This window comes from Panthera leo, chromosome B3 (genome assembly GCF_018350215.1).
Source record: "Panthera leo isolate Ple1 chromosome B3, P.leo_Ple1_pat1.1, whole genome shotgun sequence".
Classification (NCBI taxonomy): domain Eukaryota; kingdom Metazoa; phylum Chordata; class Mammalia; order Carnivora; family Felidae; genus Panthera; species Panthera leo.
In genome coordinates, this window is record NC_056684.1 from 46,998,592 (window position 1) to 47,011,108 (window position 12,517).

The window sequence follows — 12,517 nt, forward strand, 5'->3', positions numbered from 1 at the left end:
TTAGTGGTATAGAAACCATAGATCAGGTTTTAAATGTTGGTGACAAGTAATAGGAACTTGATTAAAACAGTGAGGATGAATTTCCAGAGGAGAAACCCACTTTGGCACAGAGAAGCTAACTGTACCCCAACTAATCCTGCAGAAAGACAGCAGATAACAGTCCTCCCGTTACAGGAAGAGGCAAATAATGAGAAAGCCAGCAACACTGGGAACATCTGTAAGAGCAGATGTGCTCTGTTTCCTTTCTGTGTCTCTCATTACCAACCTGAAAACACATCACCAAAACTGAGGTTCATATGCTTATCCTAGTTACCACTGTAAATAAGTCACTAAACTATTTGATTAATTAAATCATATTCATTAATATACACTCTAAGTACACTGTGCTTAAAGAGGCAAAGAAGCACGTGGCTCAATTCAGAATTATCCCCTTTTCTTAAAAAGGTGACAATTCTAAAAAGATTTAAAAACTGAAATTTATTCCTTTGCTCTGTTGCTTAGTGCTGTGCTAGGCAAGAAATGGGGGAGGAAGCAAAGCCAACATGTCTTTGAATTAGCCGGCTAGAAGAAAGGGACAGAGGCATCTGGGTGGTTCAGTTGGTTGAACATCCAAGTTTCGCTCAGGTCATGATCTCACAGCTAGCGAGTTCGAAATCCACATCAGGCTCTGTGCTGACAGCTTGAGCTTGAAGCCTGGAGCCTGCTTAGGATGCTGTGTCTCCCTCTCTCTCTGCACCCCCCCCCCCCCCACTAATGCACGCACATCACTCCTCTCTCTCAAAAATAAAAAACATTAAAAAAAATTTTAGTAGAAGAAAGGGACAGATACAGAATAAAGCAAAGTCAAATGTGCTAACATGAACCTAAAAGGATACAGCATACCAGATAAAAAGAACAACAATTATAGGTTTCAGTTAGTGAACAAATTGAGCAACTTAAAAGACTTCCCAACAGCTAACACCTTCCTTTTTTAGAATCAATAAAGTGTCCATACAAGAATCATAGGATTCATGGCAGTCTTCTATTTAAATTTGTTTGTAAAGCTACATTTTTATTGAAAGCCATAAACTGTTCAACGACATCATTTCTGGAAGCTTACCCTTAGGAAATTTTTTTAAAGTAGTAAAAGGATACATGTGAAAAATGTTCAATACATTTTTACGTAATTGAAAATAAAAAGAGAAACAATAAATATAGAAGGATGATGAAACATATTACGGTTTATCTCCTTAAAAGATGAACTATGAAGACTATAGAGTATAATAAGGAAAAGTGGTTCTGAAAAATGAACTTCTAAAAGCAGGTATTGGGGCACCTGGGTGGCTCAGTTGGTTGGGCAGCCAACTACAGCTCAGTCATGATCTCGTGGTCTGAGAGTTCAAGCCCCACATCAGGCTCTGTCCTGACAGCTCAGAGCCTGCTTCATATTCTATGACTCCCTCTCTCTCTCTGCCCTTCCCTGCTTGCTCTCTGTCTCTCTCTCAAAAATAAAAAAACAATAAGAAAATTAAAAAAATAAAATAAAAGCAGGTATCAAAGCTGCAGGGGCACTATAACTGTCCCTAAATTACAGAAGGGCAGATGAAAATTCTCAATGGATAGGAAGGCAAACAGAAAATGCAGAAAAATAGTCATTAAGGTGTGCGGAAAATGTTTCCACCACCTGTCCATTTCAAGATTTCATTTTATGATGTTTTAATGCTTCAGTGACAAATACACCCATTTTCAAAGCCTCATTCTAATGCACCTTGTCTTTGTAACTCAGCCCTCTGAAGAAGGCAGCACCACGAGAAGCAGTCTAATCCCACAAATGTGGTGGTTTTTTAAGATAGAGGTCATTGGAGGGGCGCCTGGGTGGCTCAGTTGGTTAAGCGTCCGACTTCAGCTCAGGTCATGATCTCACGGTCCGCGAGTTCAAGGCCTGCGTCGGGCTCTGGGCTGATGGCTCAGAGCCTGGATCCTGCTTCTGATTCTGTGTCTCCCTCTCTCTCTGCCCCTCCCCCATTCATGCTCTGTCTCTCTCTGTCTCAAAAATAAATAAACGTTAAAAAAAATTAAAAAAAAAAAAAAAAAAAAAAAAGATAGAGGTCATTGGATAAAAAGGGAAATAGGTGCTAAGGAACAGACCCGAGGCCTGTTTGGGAGAAAAGGTCCAAACAGAGACAGAGAGATGGTTGTGTGGGGAGAAGAGAAGAGATTTCCCTCTGCCCATGTGAAAAATGAATCCATGAGTATGCCTATCCTGGGTGGCCACAAGCTCTCTGCTCTCCATCGCTGCCAAGTCATGGGGAAGAGACTCTAAGTTCTAAAGAGCAAGAACTAAAATCCCTCCTGGGCAATTACTCCAAAACCAAACAAGGAAGGGGGTGAGTAAACACCTGACAGCTGACACTTACAGGCAGCCAGAAACTTTAACTCCAAGACAGGGGATGAAGAAAAGACACAGGCCCTTAGGGGGAAAGTGGTAGAAAATGAAAATTAAAGGTTGACAGGATACCTTTATTTTTTTATGGGTTTTTTTTTGCATCATTCTAAATTATGTATCATTTATTTGTGGCTGTTCCTATAAACCAACGCTTATAAGGAAATAAATGTCAAAACTATGCCAAAAATACAGGTTATGATAGTATTATAGCCAACATCAAAACATCTAAATGAGCGCAGAGATACAAGTTCTGTTTCTGAGCCTCGATTATACCCAGTTCCCACCAAAACAATGTCAATGATCATAACCTATGTGTGTCTACCAACTCAACAGAATGGCAATCTAATTCAGGGGAGAGATAATGATGGTCTTTGGAAAACCACACAATCATCAACAAATGCTAAGCAGTGGAAAGAGTCAACCTCATCCACTGACTCATGGATTGAGAAGAGCTAAATATTCAGTCGGGAATATACTCATACGGGCAAAAGCCAGATAGGCAACCTATGTACACAGCAAATATATTCATTCATTCACTTATTCATTCATAATGCATCCATCCAACCATCCACCAAATATGTGCTGAGTGCCATATGTCCCAGTCACAGGTACAGCTACTGCAGATAAAACACTAAGCCAGTCATCACCAACCCTGCCTCCTACAGCTTACAGTCTTGTAGGAGCCTTAAACAAAAACTTAACTGTGATAAGTGCTGTATGGGCACTAACATCTTTAAAATGCTTTCTCATAATTAGTATTACCTACAAAGTGTTTTTACCCAAAGTTTAACCTGAATCTGTTAGTGTTTAGATCTAACCTCAAATTTACTGGCAACGCTCAAGATAGTGGAACAAGTTAATGGACCCCATAAGGAACAATCGGACAAATCCAAAATATGGGCCATTGGTCTGGTCTCTTCCAAAAACCAATGGAATGGAAGAAAGCTGGAAATATGCACCAAAATCTATACAAAGACAAACTCAAAGAGAGAAAACAATTAAAGCAATATGGGATTCTAGGTTGGATCCTGGCTTGGGGTATGGAGGAACAACTATAAAATATACTTGAGGGACAAATTCTCAGTAAGGACCAGGTATTAGCATTATTGTTATATTGTAGGAATTATTAATTGTTTTAGGTATGATAATAGTATTGTGGTTATAACAAAATTCCCTAATTTTTTTAAGATGCATGCCAAAGAATTTAGGAGTGAAGTGTGGTATTATCTGTAATTAACTGTGAAATGATTCAGCAAAGACAAACAGATGGACAGATAAAAAAATAATGGGATAAATGAAGGGACAGATGAAGAAATGGTAAAAGTATGGCAAAATGTTGATGACTGTTGGATCTGGGTTGGAGCTCCATGGGAGTTCATATATTGATCTTTCTACTTTACTGTATGGTTGAAATTTTTCCTAAGACAAGGTTTAAAACCTATTAATCCAGAAGGAAATAATACTGTGATGCTTTTATGGAATCTAGTCATAGGCACAGTGCAGCAAATACACGTAACAGACTATGGCTCATAGTATCCAGTCCGCCCCACCTCCACCCATCCCATCCTCTCCAGGCAGATGCTTTCATATCAGCTGATCCCACAGTCCCCCTTACCTCAATCAGAGCTCCCTTCTCCCTGTCCTCGGATCGTTTAGCACTGTCCAACTCATCATGCATTTCTGAAAGCTGGTCCTGAAGATCTCTGATCTCAGTCTGGTGCTGTTCCCGTTCCATCTTCACCTGGAACAGTCTGGCAGGGAAGGAAGCCCATTAGAGAGACTCTCCTGGGCCCAGCTTTTTTTCATCCAGTCCGATTGCAGACCTTAGGATGGTCAAGCAGAGTCATCTAAAGCCCCAAAGAGCCTCCTGTTGTCCATTCTATACTGAACAAGGCATCACAAACCAGAAAAGGCACTGGTAAGAACTCATGACTTCAGTCTAACTTGCCTAACAAGAAGACAAATGAGAACTCAAACCAATGTAATGGGAAAGGTTATATAGTGACCATTTCTCCCCACAAGGAGACCACAGGGACCTGGAATTTAGACGATAAGATGAGAAAATGACCCCCCAAAAGCACAACCTCTTTGATAATGCCTTCACCAAAGCCACCCTATTCCCTACCTCCCACCCAACCCTACCCCACCCCCAGCCCCAGGAGAACTGGCAAATCATGGCCTATTGGCCAATCTGGCCCACAGCCAATTTTTGTAAATAAAGTTTTATCAGAATATAACCATGCTCATTCATTTATATATTGCATATGGTCATTTGCACAATACAATGGCAAAACTGAGTGGGTTCAACAAAGACCATATGGCCTATAAACCCTAAAGTATTTACTATCTGACAGAAAAAGTTTGCCAACCTCTGCTCTAAATCAAACTGACAACTGTTTTACCTTTTTATTTTGTAAAGTCTTTACTACACCCTAAATTTTGCTTTTTTCTCACCAATTCTTCCGGAATTAACCTCTAAGAATGCTTTAAAAGCAGAAACTACATCATCAAAATAGCAAGGGCAATTAAATGATTTTATTATATAATGTCTTATTTTTCTTGAATTCCCTTCTAGATTTCACCCCCACTTAAACCTTCACTTAAGGCTTCCACCATGTCCACAGAGCTTCATAGCATTGTACATTTTCGGACATTGGTTTCAGATCCTTTTGTTGCAGATTTTAATATGACATAATGACAGGGCCATCTTGGCTTTGACTTTCCCTCTCGGCAGACTCAACAGATGCATAAGCACTGGTCAGCAACACTCAGGAGAAAACTCACCAACTAGGAGATTACAGAAGTGATATGATGTGCTTTTTAGAGGCTGGGTCCAGACTCCTCGAGAACTCTGTCTTTAGATATCAACACTCTGTATTCCCTGCTTCTCACTTATCTGCTATGAAGAGTCACTCTAAGGGGCTGAAACTTGACAAGGCATTTTTTAAGGTATATAAAGATTTTTTAAATTATTAACCTTTCTGCATGTGTCACCAGTTTCCCCATTTTAAAAGGTTAAGAGGGAGAAAAGGAGGGGTCAGCAGCCCCTATTAACATCTGGAAGGCTGGTTGGTATTAAATGGACAAAAAGATTCTGGCTACATCAGATGCAAGAACCCAGGAAGGGCAGAGGCTCTTGGCCCAGGACTCACTCCTCCAGGTTCTTCCGGAGCTCCCCTTCACTTTCTTCTAGTCGCTGTTGCAGCATGGAGTTCTCTTCCACCTTACTGTCGTGCTGGCCCTGGAGCTCTTCCAAGTTTGCTTTCATCCTCTCTCTCTCTTCCTTGATGTTCTGCTGATTCTAATATAAATACATGTGATCTGAAAGTACCTCCACTCAACACTAACGCAATCCCACAGATTACCTCGAAACTCTGATGGACTCCATGGCTTTGCATTTACTTATTAGACAACTTAATCAAACTACATCATTTGGCATGGGACTTTGCAACTGGAAAGAATATTAAATATTGAATGAGCTGTAATATGTCTAAAAGAACTATGAAGACAGCTAAACCTCGGTCTGCTATTTCTATCACTCAGTTTGGGTATTTTATACGCATTTAAGTTTCCTACTGGCCTGTCTGAATCCAACAGTGTTTCACTCTGTCAGAGCAAATGGTGTCTATATGCTTTGGTTACTTAAAAAATAGAAACATAAAAATTTCTCTGGACAGCAGGAGCCAAATATACAAGAATTTTTACTCAGCGGTGAGAGGAATGTTTCTTTTGGGGACAAAAAAAAACTGACTTTCACTTCACTTGGGCATCCCAATGTGCTTAAAATATTATCAAGCAAGACAGAAATGTTAATAATAACAAAGGAAAAAACAGGTACCTTGACTTCTAGTTGAAGCTGTCTCTGAAGTTCGGCCACTTCTGTGGTCAACTTGTTTTTCTGTTCCAACAGATCTCTGACTTCAGACGAAGAATTAGAAGCCTATAATTATTGCAAAGATTCTCTAATGTAAATGTTCAAGATGCTTTATTCTCTCCGTCTCCCAAAATACAATCTGAGCAGTAACACCAAAATCTTAAGATCCAATTCAAATGTAAATCCCTATAGAGAAAGGGACGCAAGGAGACTTTCTGGGGATGATAAGAACGTTCTGTATCTTCATCTGGGTGGTGTGTGCATGGACACACACCTCTGTTAAAAACTCAATAGGGGCGCCTGGGTGGCTCGGTCGGTTGAGCGGCCGACTTCGGCTCAGGTCATGATCTCGCGGTCCGTGAGTTCGAGCCCCACGTTGGGCTCTGTGCTGACAGCTCAGAGCCTGGAGCCTGTTTCGGATTCTGTGTCTCCCTCTCTCTAACCCTCCCCCGTTCATGCTCTGTCTCTCTCTGTCTCAAAGATAAATGAATGTTAAAAAAAATAAATAAAAATTAAAAAAAACTTGATGAACTACACAGTTAAGATTTGTGCAATTTACTGTATATAAGTCAGATGCCAATAGAATATAAAAAGATAAAAATAAATATTTGTTGTAGATTCATCCACTGCATAAAGTTATACCCAAAGCCCATGTCTCCGTGTCTCCGAGGCCCTTCACACAATCCATCTATTACAGAACTTCCGTGACATTGGGACTTACTGCTCCATAACCAGAAATTTTCTCACTCTCTGCATATGCCTGTATACGAGTAATAAATAAACGGATGCTAGCTACAATGGCTTTCTTCTTTTGGATGCTACATTTCCATAATGAAGACAGATATAACAAAGAGGGATCTGATTAAAGAGAGCCTATTAGAAAATATCATCTCTGATCTGAGTATGAATATTAATGATCTCTTTTTGTTTCTTCCATGGATACAATAACAGGAGATGCTCTCAAAAGGATTTGGCTAAAATCCTATAGCAAAGTGGCTAGAAAACTACAAAGGGGAGGCGCAAAATGAAGCTAGAAAATGCCATGTCCTGGCTCTCCTGCACCTGAATCCAGGTGTGAATTGTGTATAATGAACTTGGAACGAGATACTTCCTGACTTACTCCTGTGAAGTTAACTGAACCCAAGAGTCAACAAAAACACAGGACTTCCTATTTCCTTAAGCAAAATGAGAACAATCCAATATGGAAATCTAAATCCAACTCATGAGAAATTGTACACTGTTCTTGCCCAAATGAAAACTCTACCTGCTCTGCTGTTTCCAACATGGTCTTTCCTTCTCTCATAGGAAATCACTTAGCTGACACCTAAAAGATAAAACTCCCAAGCCTTTGCCTGCAGATAATCAGATTCAGAAATAACAGGGAGAGATGGAGAGTAGAAAAGTATGGGCAATTCAGCAGTCATGGTGCTGTGATCTCAGCCAGAAGTCGAAGAGCTATGGTTCATCTCATCATCTCTGGCTTCATGCGCCAGCAGCCTAACTGATCTCCCTTCCTCTTACCCTACCTCTCTCCAAAAGCTGCAAAAGGAATAAATTTCTACAAATATGACACTATTCATTCCTGTTCAAAGTCCATCAATGATGGCCCATCACCTTCAGCCTAAAATGGAAACTTATGTGATATCCAAGGTCCTTTCTACCTGGCACTTCCTCCCCATATCCTGGCTCTCTGCTCCAGCTACATTAAACTACCTCCAGTCCCCTAAACATAGCAAACACACACTTCTTTATATTTGTTCATGCTGGTCCCTCTACCTAGAACACCCTGCCTTCCCTTCTTCTCCCAGAGCGTTCTTTACTCTTTTGAGACACCATTAGTGTCCTGGATTCTAGAGGGCTTAACCTAACTTCCCTAGTTTGATCCAGATCCCCTTAGTCTGTGCCCACAAACACAGTCTCAACATCAAGACCAAAGATGTATGTTTTCACCCAAAAAATATGCCAGTGAGTGAAAAGCAAGACTCACAGCGATAATTTGGATTTAAGAGTTTCAGCAAAACACTTCAATTGTAAGAACTATGGAGAACCCCTGAAGCTTGCCTATAAGCATGGTATATAATTCAAAGATTCCTCTGTGGGAATAATGTATGTATGTAACTGTTCTACTGGATATCATAACAGCAGTCATGGGTTAGCTGAGTGCTGAACAGTAGAGAGAAGAGGGTAGCTGATGCCTAAAAACATCGTGTATACGTATGTTTCCAAAGTTACAAAGAAGCTATAGACAAACTTCCTGTGACTTGTCTCTGGCATTTTCTTTCCTTTCCATGCAGAATTCCCCAGAAGGCAAAGAGAAGACACACAAGCAAGAAGTGGATGTCAATTCAGGTGGTGCAGGGTTGAGGAACAAGCTTTTAGTCATCCCTCTTAAATGTTGCTTCCTCTCAGGGCACAAGGTGTGTCTGACATGTAGCAGATGTTCATCAAATATGAGAGGACTCTTCTAACAACAACAAAAAATCTCCAAGTCCCAACTGGAATTCAGTATAATAAATAGGATTTTTTTTTTTTTTTTTTTTTTTTAATTTGACCCCAATCCATTCCTTCCTTTCTCTCCCACCCATGCTGGTTGACTTCACCAGTCTCTATTCTTATTCTCTTGTTCTTATCCTTATTCCTTACTCTCTGAAGTTCTAGAGCTTGGGTCCAGTTCACACTTACCTTCCTTCAATACCTTGGAATATGTTAGGGTTCTCCATCCATGATTTCAAGTCATTCTTCCTCTTCTTTTTTTTTTTTTTAAATGTTTATTTTTGAGACAGAGACATAGCATGAGCGGGGGAGGGGCAGAGAGAGAGAGGGAGACACTGAATCCAAAGCAGGTCACAGGCTCTGAGCTGTCAGCACAGAGCCTGATGCAGGGCTCGAACTCATGGACCATCAGATCATGACCTGAGCTAAAGTTGGACACTTAACTGACTGAGCCACCCAGATGCCCCATTCTTCCTATTTTTATTTTCTCTTTCTAAATTTCACTACCTATTTGTATCACCACCTGTTTGTCTTGTTATAGGTTTGTGTTTTTTTAATTTAATTTTTATTTTTTCTGAGAGAGAGAGAGACTGAGCGCAAGCAGGGGAGAGGCAGAGACAGAGGGAGACACAGACACAGGCTCTGTCAGCACAGAGGCCGACCCGGGGGTTGAACTCAGGAGCCTTCAAGCCATGAGATCATGACTTGAGCCAAAGTTGGCCACTTAACCAAATGAGTCACCCAGGAGTCCCAATATGCTATTATTTTTAAGAATAAAATATCTTAAAACCTTTCTGAAAAAAAAGTTCGTGCATAATAATAATATTTAAAGCATGGTCTTCCATCTTAGGTCCTGCTCACAACTCGGGTAACTTCCCACTTACTGCCATAACCAAATGTACAGGCTGAAGAAACAACAATTTGTTTGCCACATTCCAAGTTAAATGCCCTCTACAGAATACAAAACTCCAATTTACTTGATTATTTCCTTGTGTGCTCCCTGCTGCTCGAGACTTTAAAGTCTGGATTTTCTCAAAAACCAGGTTGACCTTCCGTTTAGTTGCATCATCATTATCGGTGCTTCTGGAAAACAGGCAGCAGGAAGAAAAAAAAAAAAAAAAACCAGTAAGGGGCACAACCACGGTTCTCAGGATACTTCAGATGCCAGGACACACAAACAAGCCGTTTAAGAAGATAAATTGCAAGAGGTATGAATTAATTAAAGCTGCAGACAAAACCACTGAGGGAAGAACAGGATGGATGGCGTATTTCTCTTCCAACACCTTGTTACACGTTACCACTCAATTTGGGAGAAGAGTTCCTATTTCCAAACATGTGAAAGAGATATAATCACATTCTAAGCCTGGAGAAAACACACAGTGAAAATTTACCAATATGTTGTTTGACTCAAATGACTGATTTCATTCCAGCAAGGAATTTCTTCTGTGTGTGTCTCTCTCTCACACACAACCCACAGTCACACACTTTACTTTTAAATCTTAATGCTAAGAATGATCTACAGTGATTTTAACTGGTTTTTATGCTGTGTTTTAAAAAAATATATCCCCCAGGCCAAGACTGTCAACACCGCAGCTGTCTACATTTTCACAGGTAATGATCAGTTTTATTAACTTCTACCACACCTTCTATCACACATACCTGGCAATCAGGAAAATTTTAAATAAGTTTCCTTAAATAGCCACCTCCTATTAAAGTCTGTCTCCCCAGTCTCTCAATAAATCATGAACAAAAAAAAAAAAAAAAAAAAAATTAGAGAAAGAATTCTAAAAATCAAAAGTTCTTCTCTCTAAATCTTAACATGGTAAAAACCTTCACAGAGAGACACCAATAACTAGTTCTTCGGTAAAAGGATCTCTTCAGTTACTACCTCTCCCCCACCTCAAAAAAAAGAGCCCATCTCTTATACTCTGAACCTATTTTGTCAGCTTTGTATTACCGATCTATATTTGTAAGGTACGATGCAAAAATACGAAGGGTTTTGATACCAATGGGTACTTGTTCAAGTAAGTGACTCACAGTCACATCAGGCTGTAAAGCTTTTTTTTTCCTTTTTAATCCTATCGGATGAGACAATGGAAACAGAAACTGCAAATTCCTGACTTAGTATCTAAGCAAGGACTGAAAACCAGATTACTCAAACTCAACCTCCAAGATAAGTCTGTGAAAAGCACTTCTTTTAAATGAGTCATACATGCTTTAAAAATCATAGAAGTAGGGGCTCCTGGCCAATGTCAACTCAGGGGGTGGGGGAGGTGGTTTTCTTTGTAACTGCGAATAATTGATTACTACTCTGTGCATGAAGAACTCAAGGTGGCTGACTTAGTTGAAAACCGAAGAGTAGATATTCTTCCCATCTTTGAACTTCTTTTTAAAGAAGAAAAAGTCATTTGAAAAACAGGGGTGCCTGGCTGGCCCTGTCAGAAAAGCATGTGGCTGTTGCTCTTGGTGTTGTGAGTTCGAGTCTCACGTTGGATGTACAGGTTTAAAATAATTAAAATAGGGGCGCCTGGGTGGCTCAGTCGGTTGAGTGTCCGACTTCAGCTCAGGTCACGATCTCACGGACCGTGAGTTCGAGCCCCGCGTCAGGCTCTGGGCTGATGGCTCAGAGCCTGGAGCCTGCTTCCAGTTCTGTGTCTCCCTCTCTCTCTGCCCCTCCCCCGTTCATGCTCTGTCTCTCTGTCTCAAAAATAAATAAACGTTAAAAAAAAAAAAATTTTTAAATAATTAAAATATATATCACATATATTCATTATCCCCTTGCTCTTCACACTCAGTACCCAAGACTCAAATACTGTTACGAAAACTCCAGCCATTGAGTCCTAAGCCTCAATAGTTCACACAGATCAGAAAGGGAAGGCAAAACACAAGGTCTCAGGAGAAAAAAATCAAGACCCCACCAGAAAGGACAATACTTTGCTCCTTTAAGGAATATCACTAACCCTTCTTTGAGGTAATTGTAAAGTATCTGCTTGGCCGTCTCCTCATTGCTTTGTTGAGTGAGCTCTTGCGGGCCTTTCAACAGATCTGGTGTGGCCTGGAATACAAAGGCTGTTATTAGATCACAGGATGGAGTTTCCAGGAAGCAGGCAGAAACCCTGAAGCAGAAGCTTCCAAACACCTTCCTACTTTCCAAAAACAATTCCTCAGGTAAGGATCCTCATTATAACTGGCTCCACCAGTTAGGAGCCCTGTAACCTTGAGCAAGTTACTTAACTTTACCTCACCTCAATTTTCTCACCTGTAAATGGAGATTAATGTACCTACCTTCACAGAGTTGGTGCAGTCCTGTAATATGTAGCAAACAGTGGCTGGCACTTAACACCCTTATTAGCACTTTTATCACTATCATTATTTTTTATGGGTACTACCAAAACACTAAATATATCACTTAAATAAATTCCATCACTTTAGGATTAACCTAATTCCTCAGGCCAGGTATTAACCTGGTCGCTCAATTTCATGAGAAAAATCAGTATATCTACACACACCTCAACACTGAACCTCTGGATGGAAACAAATTCTGCACACTTTGAGATCTCACACATAGGCTGACAAAAAAAAATCAAGCCTCTCTGTACTCTGACAAGTCCGTTTACAGGCAAGACCACAGTGGGATTCTCGGTGTACTGAACTGACTTGGAAAACCATACAATTGGCAGTGGGTTGAAAACTCTGCAGGGGGAAACTAAAACAATGTCGGATAT

The 12,517-nt window shown here is 40.3% G+C and overlaps 1 protein-coding gene across 5 annotated transcripts in view; it reads right to left on the bottom strand.

Annotated features, from left to right (window-relative positions):
* CGNL1 (cingulin like 1) overlaps positions 1-12,517 on the bottom strand; it is a 157,439-nt gene that overhangs the window by 87,056 nt on the left and 57,866 nt on the right. For all 5 annotated transcript variants that reach the window (XM_042941917.1, XM_042941920.1, XM_042941916.1 and 2 more), the window contains 5 exons: positions 11,753-11,847; positions 9,770-9,875; positions 6,264-6,365; positions 5,578-5,726; positions 4,041-4,176 (listed from right to left, as the gene is read on the bottom strand). In XM_042941917.1, coding sequence (XP_042797851.1) covers positions 4,041-4,176; positions 5,578-5,726; positions 6,264-6,365; positions 9,770-9,875; positions 11,753-11,847 — 588 coding nt within the window. The remainder of the gene's footprint in view (positions 1-4,040; positions 4,177-5,577; positions 5,727-6,263; positions 6,366-9,769; positions 9,876-11,752; positions 11,848-12,517) is intronic.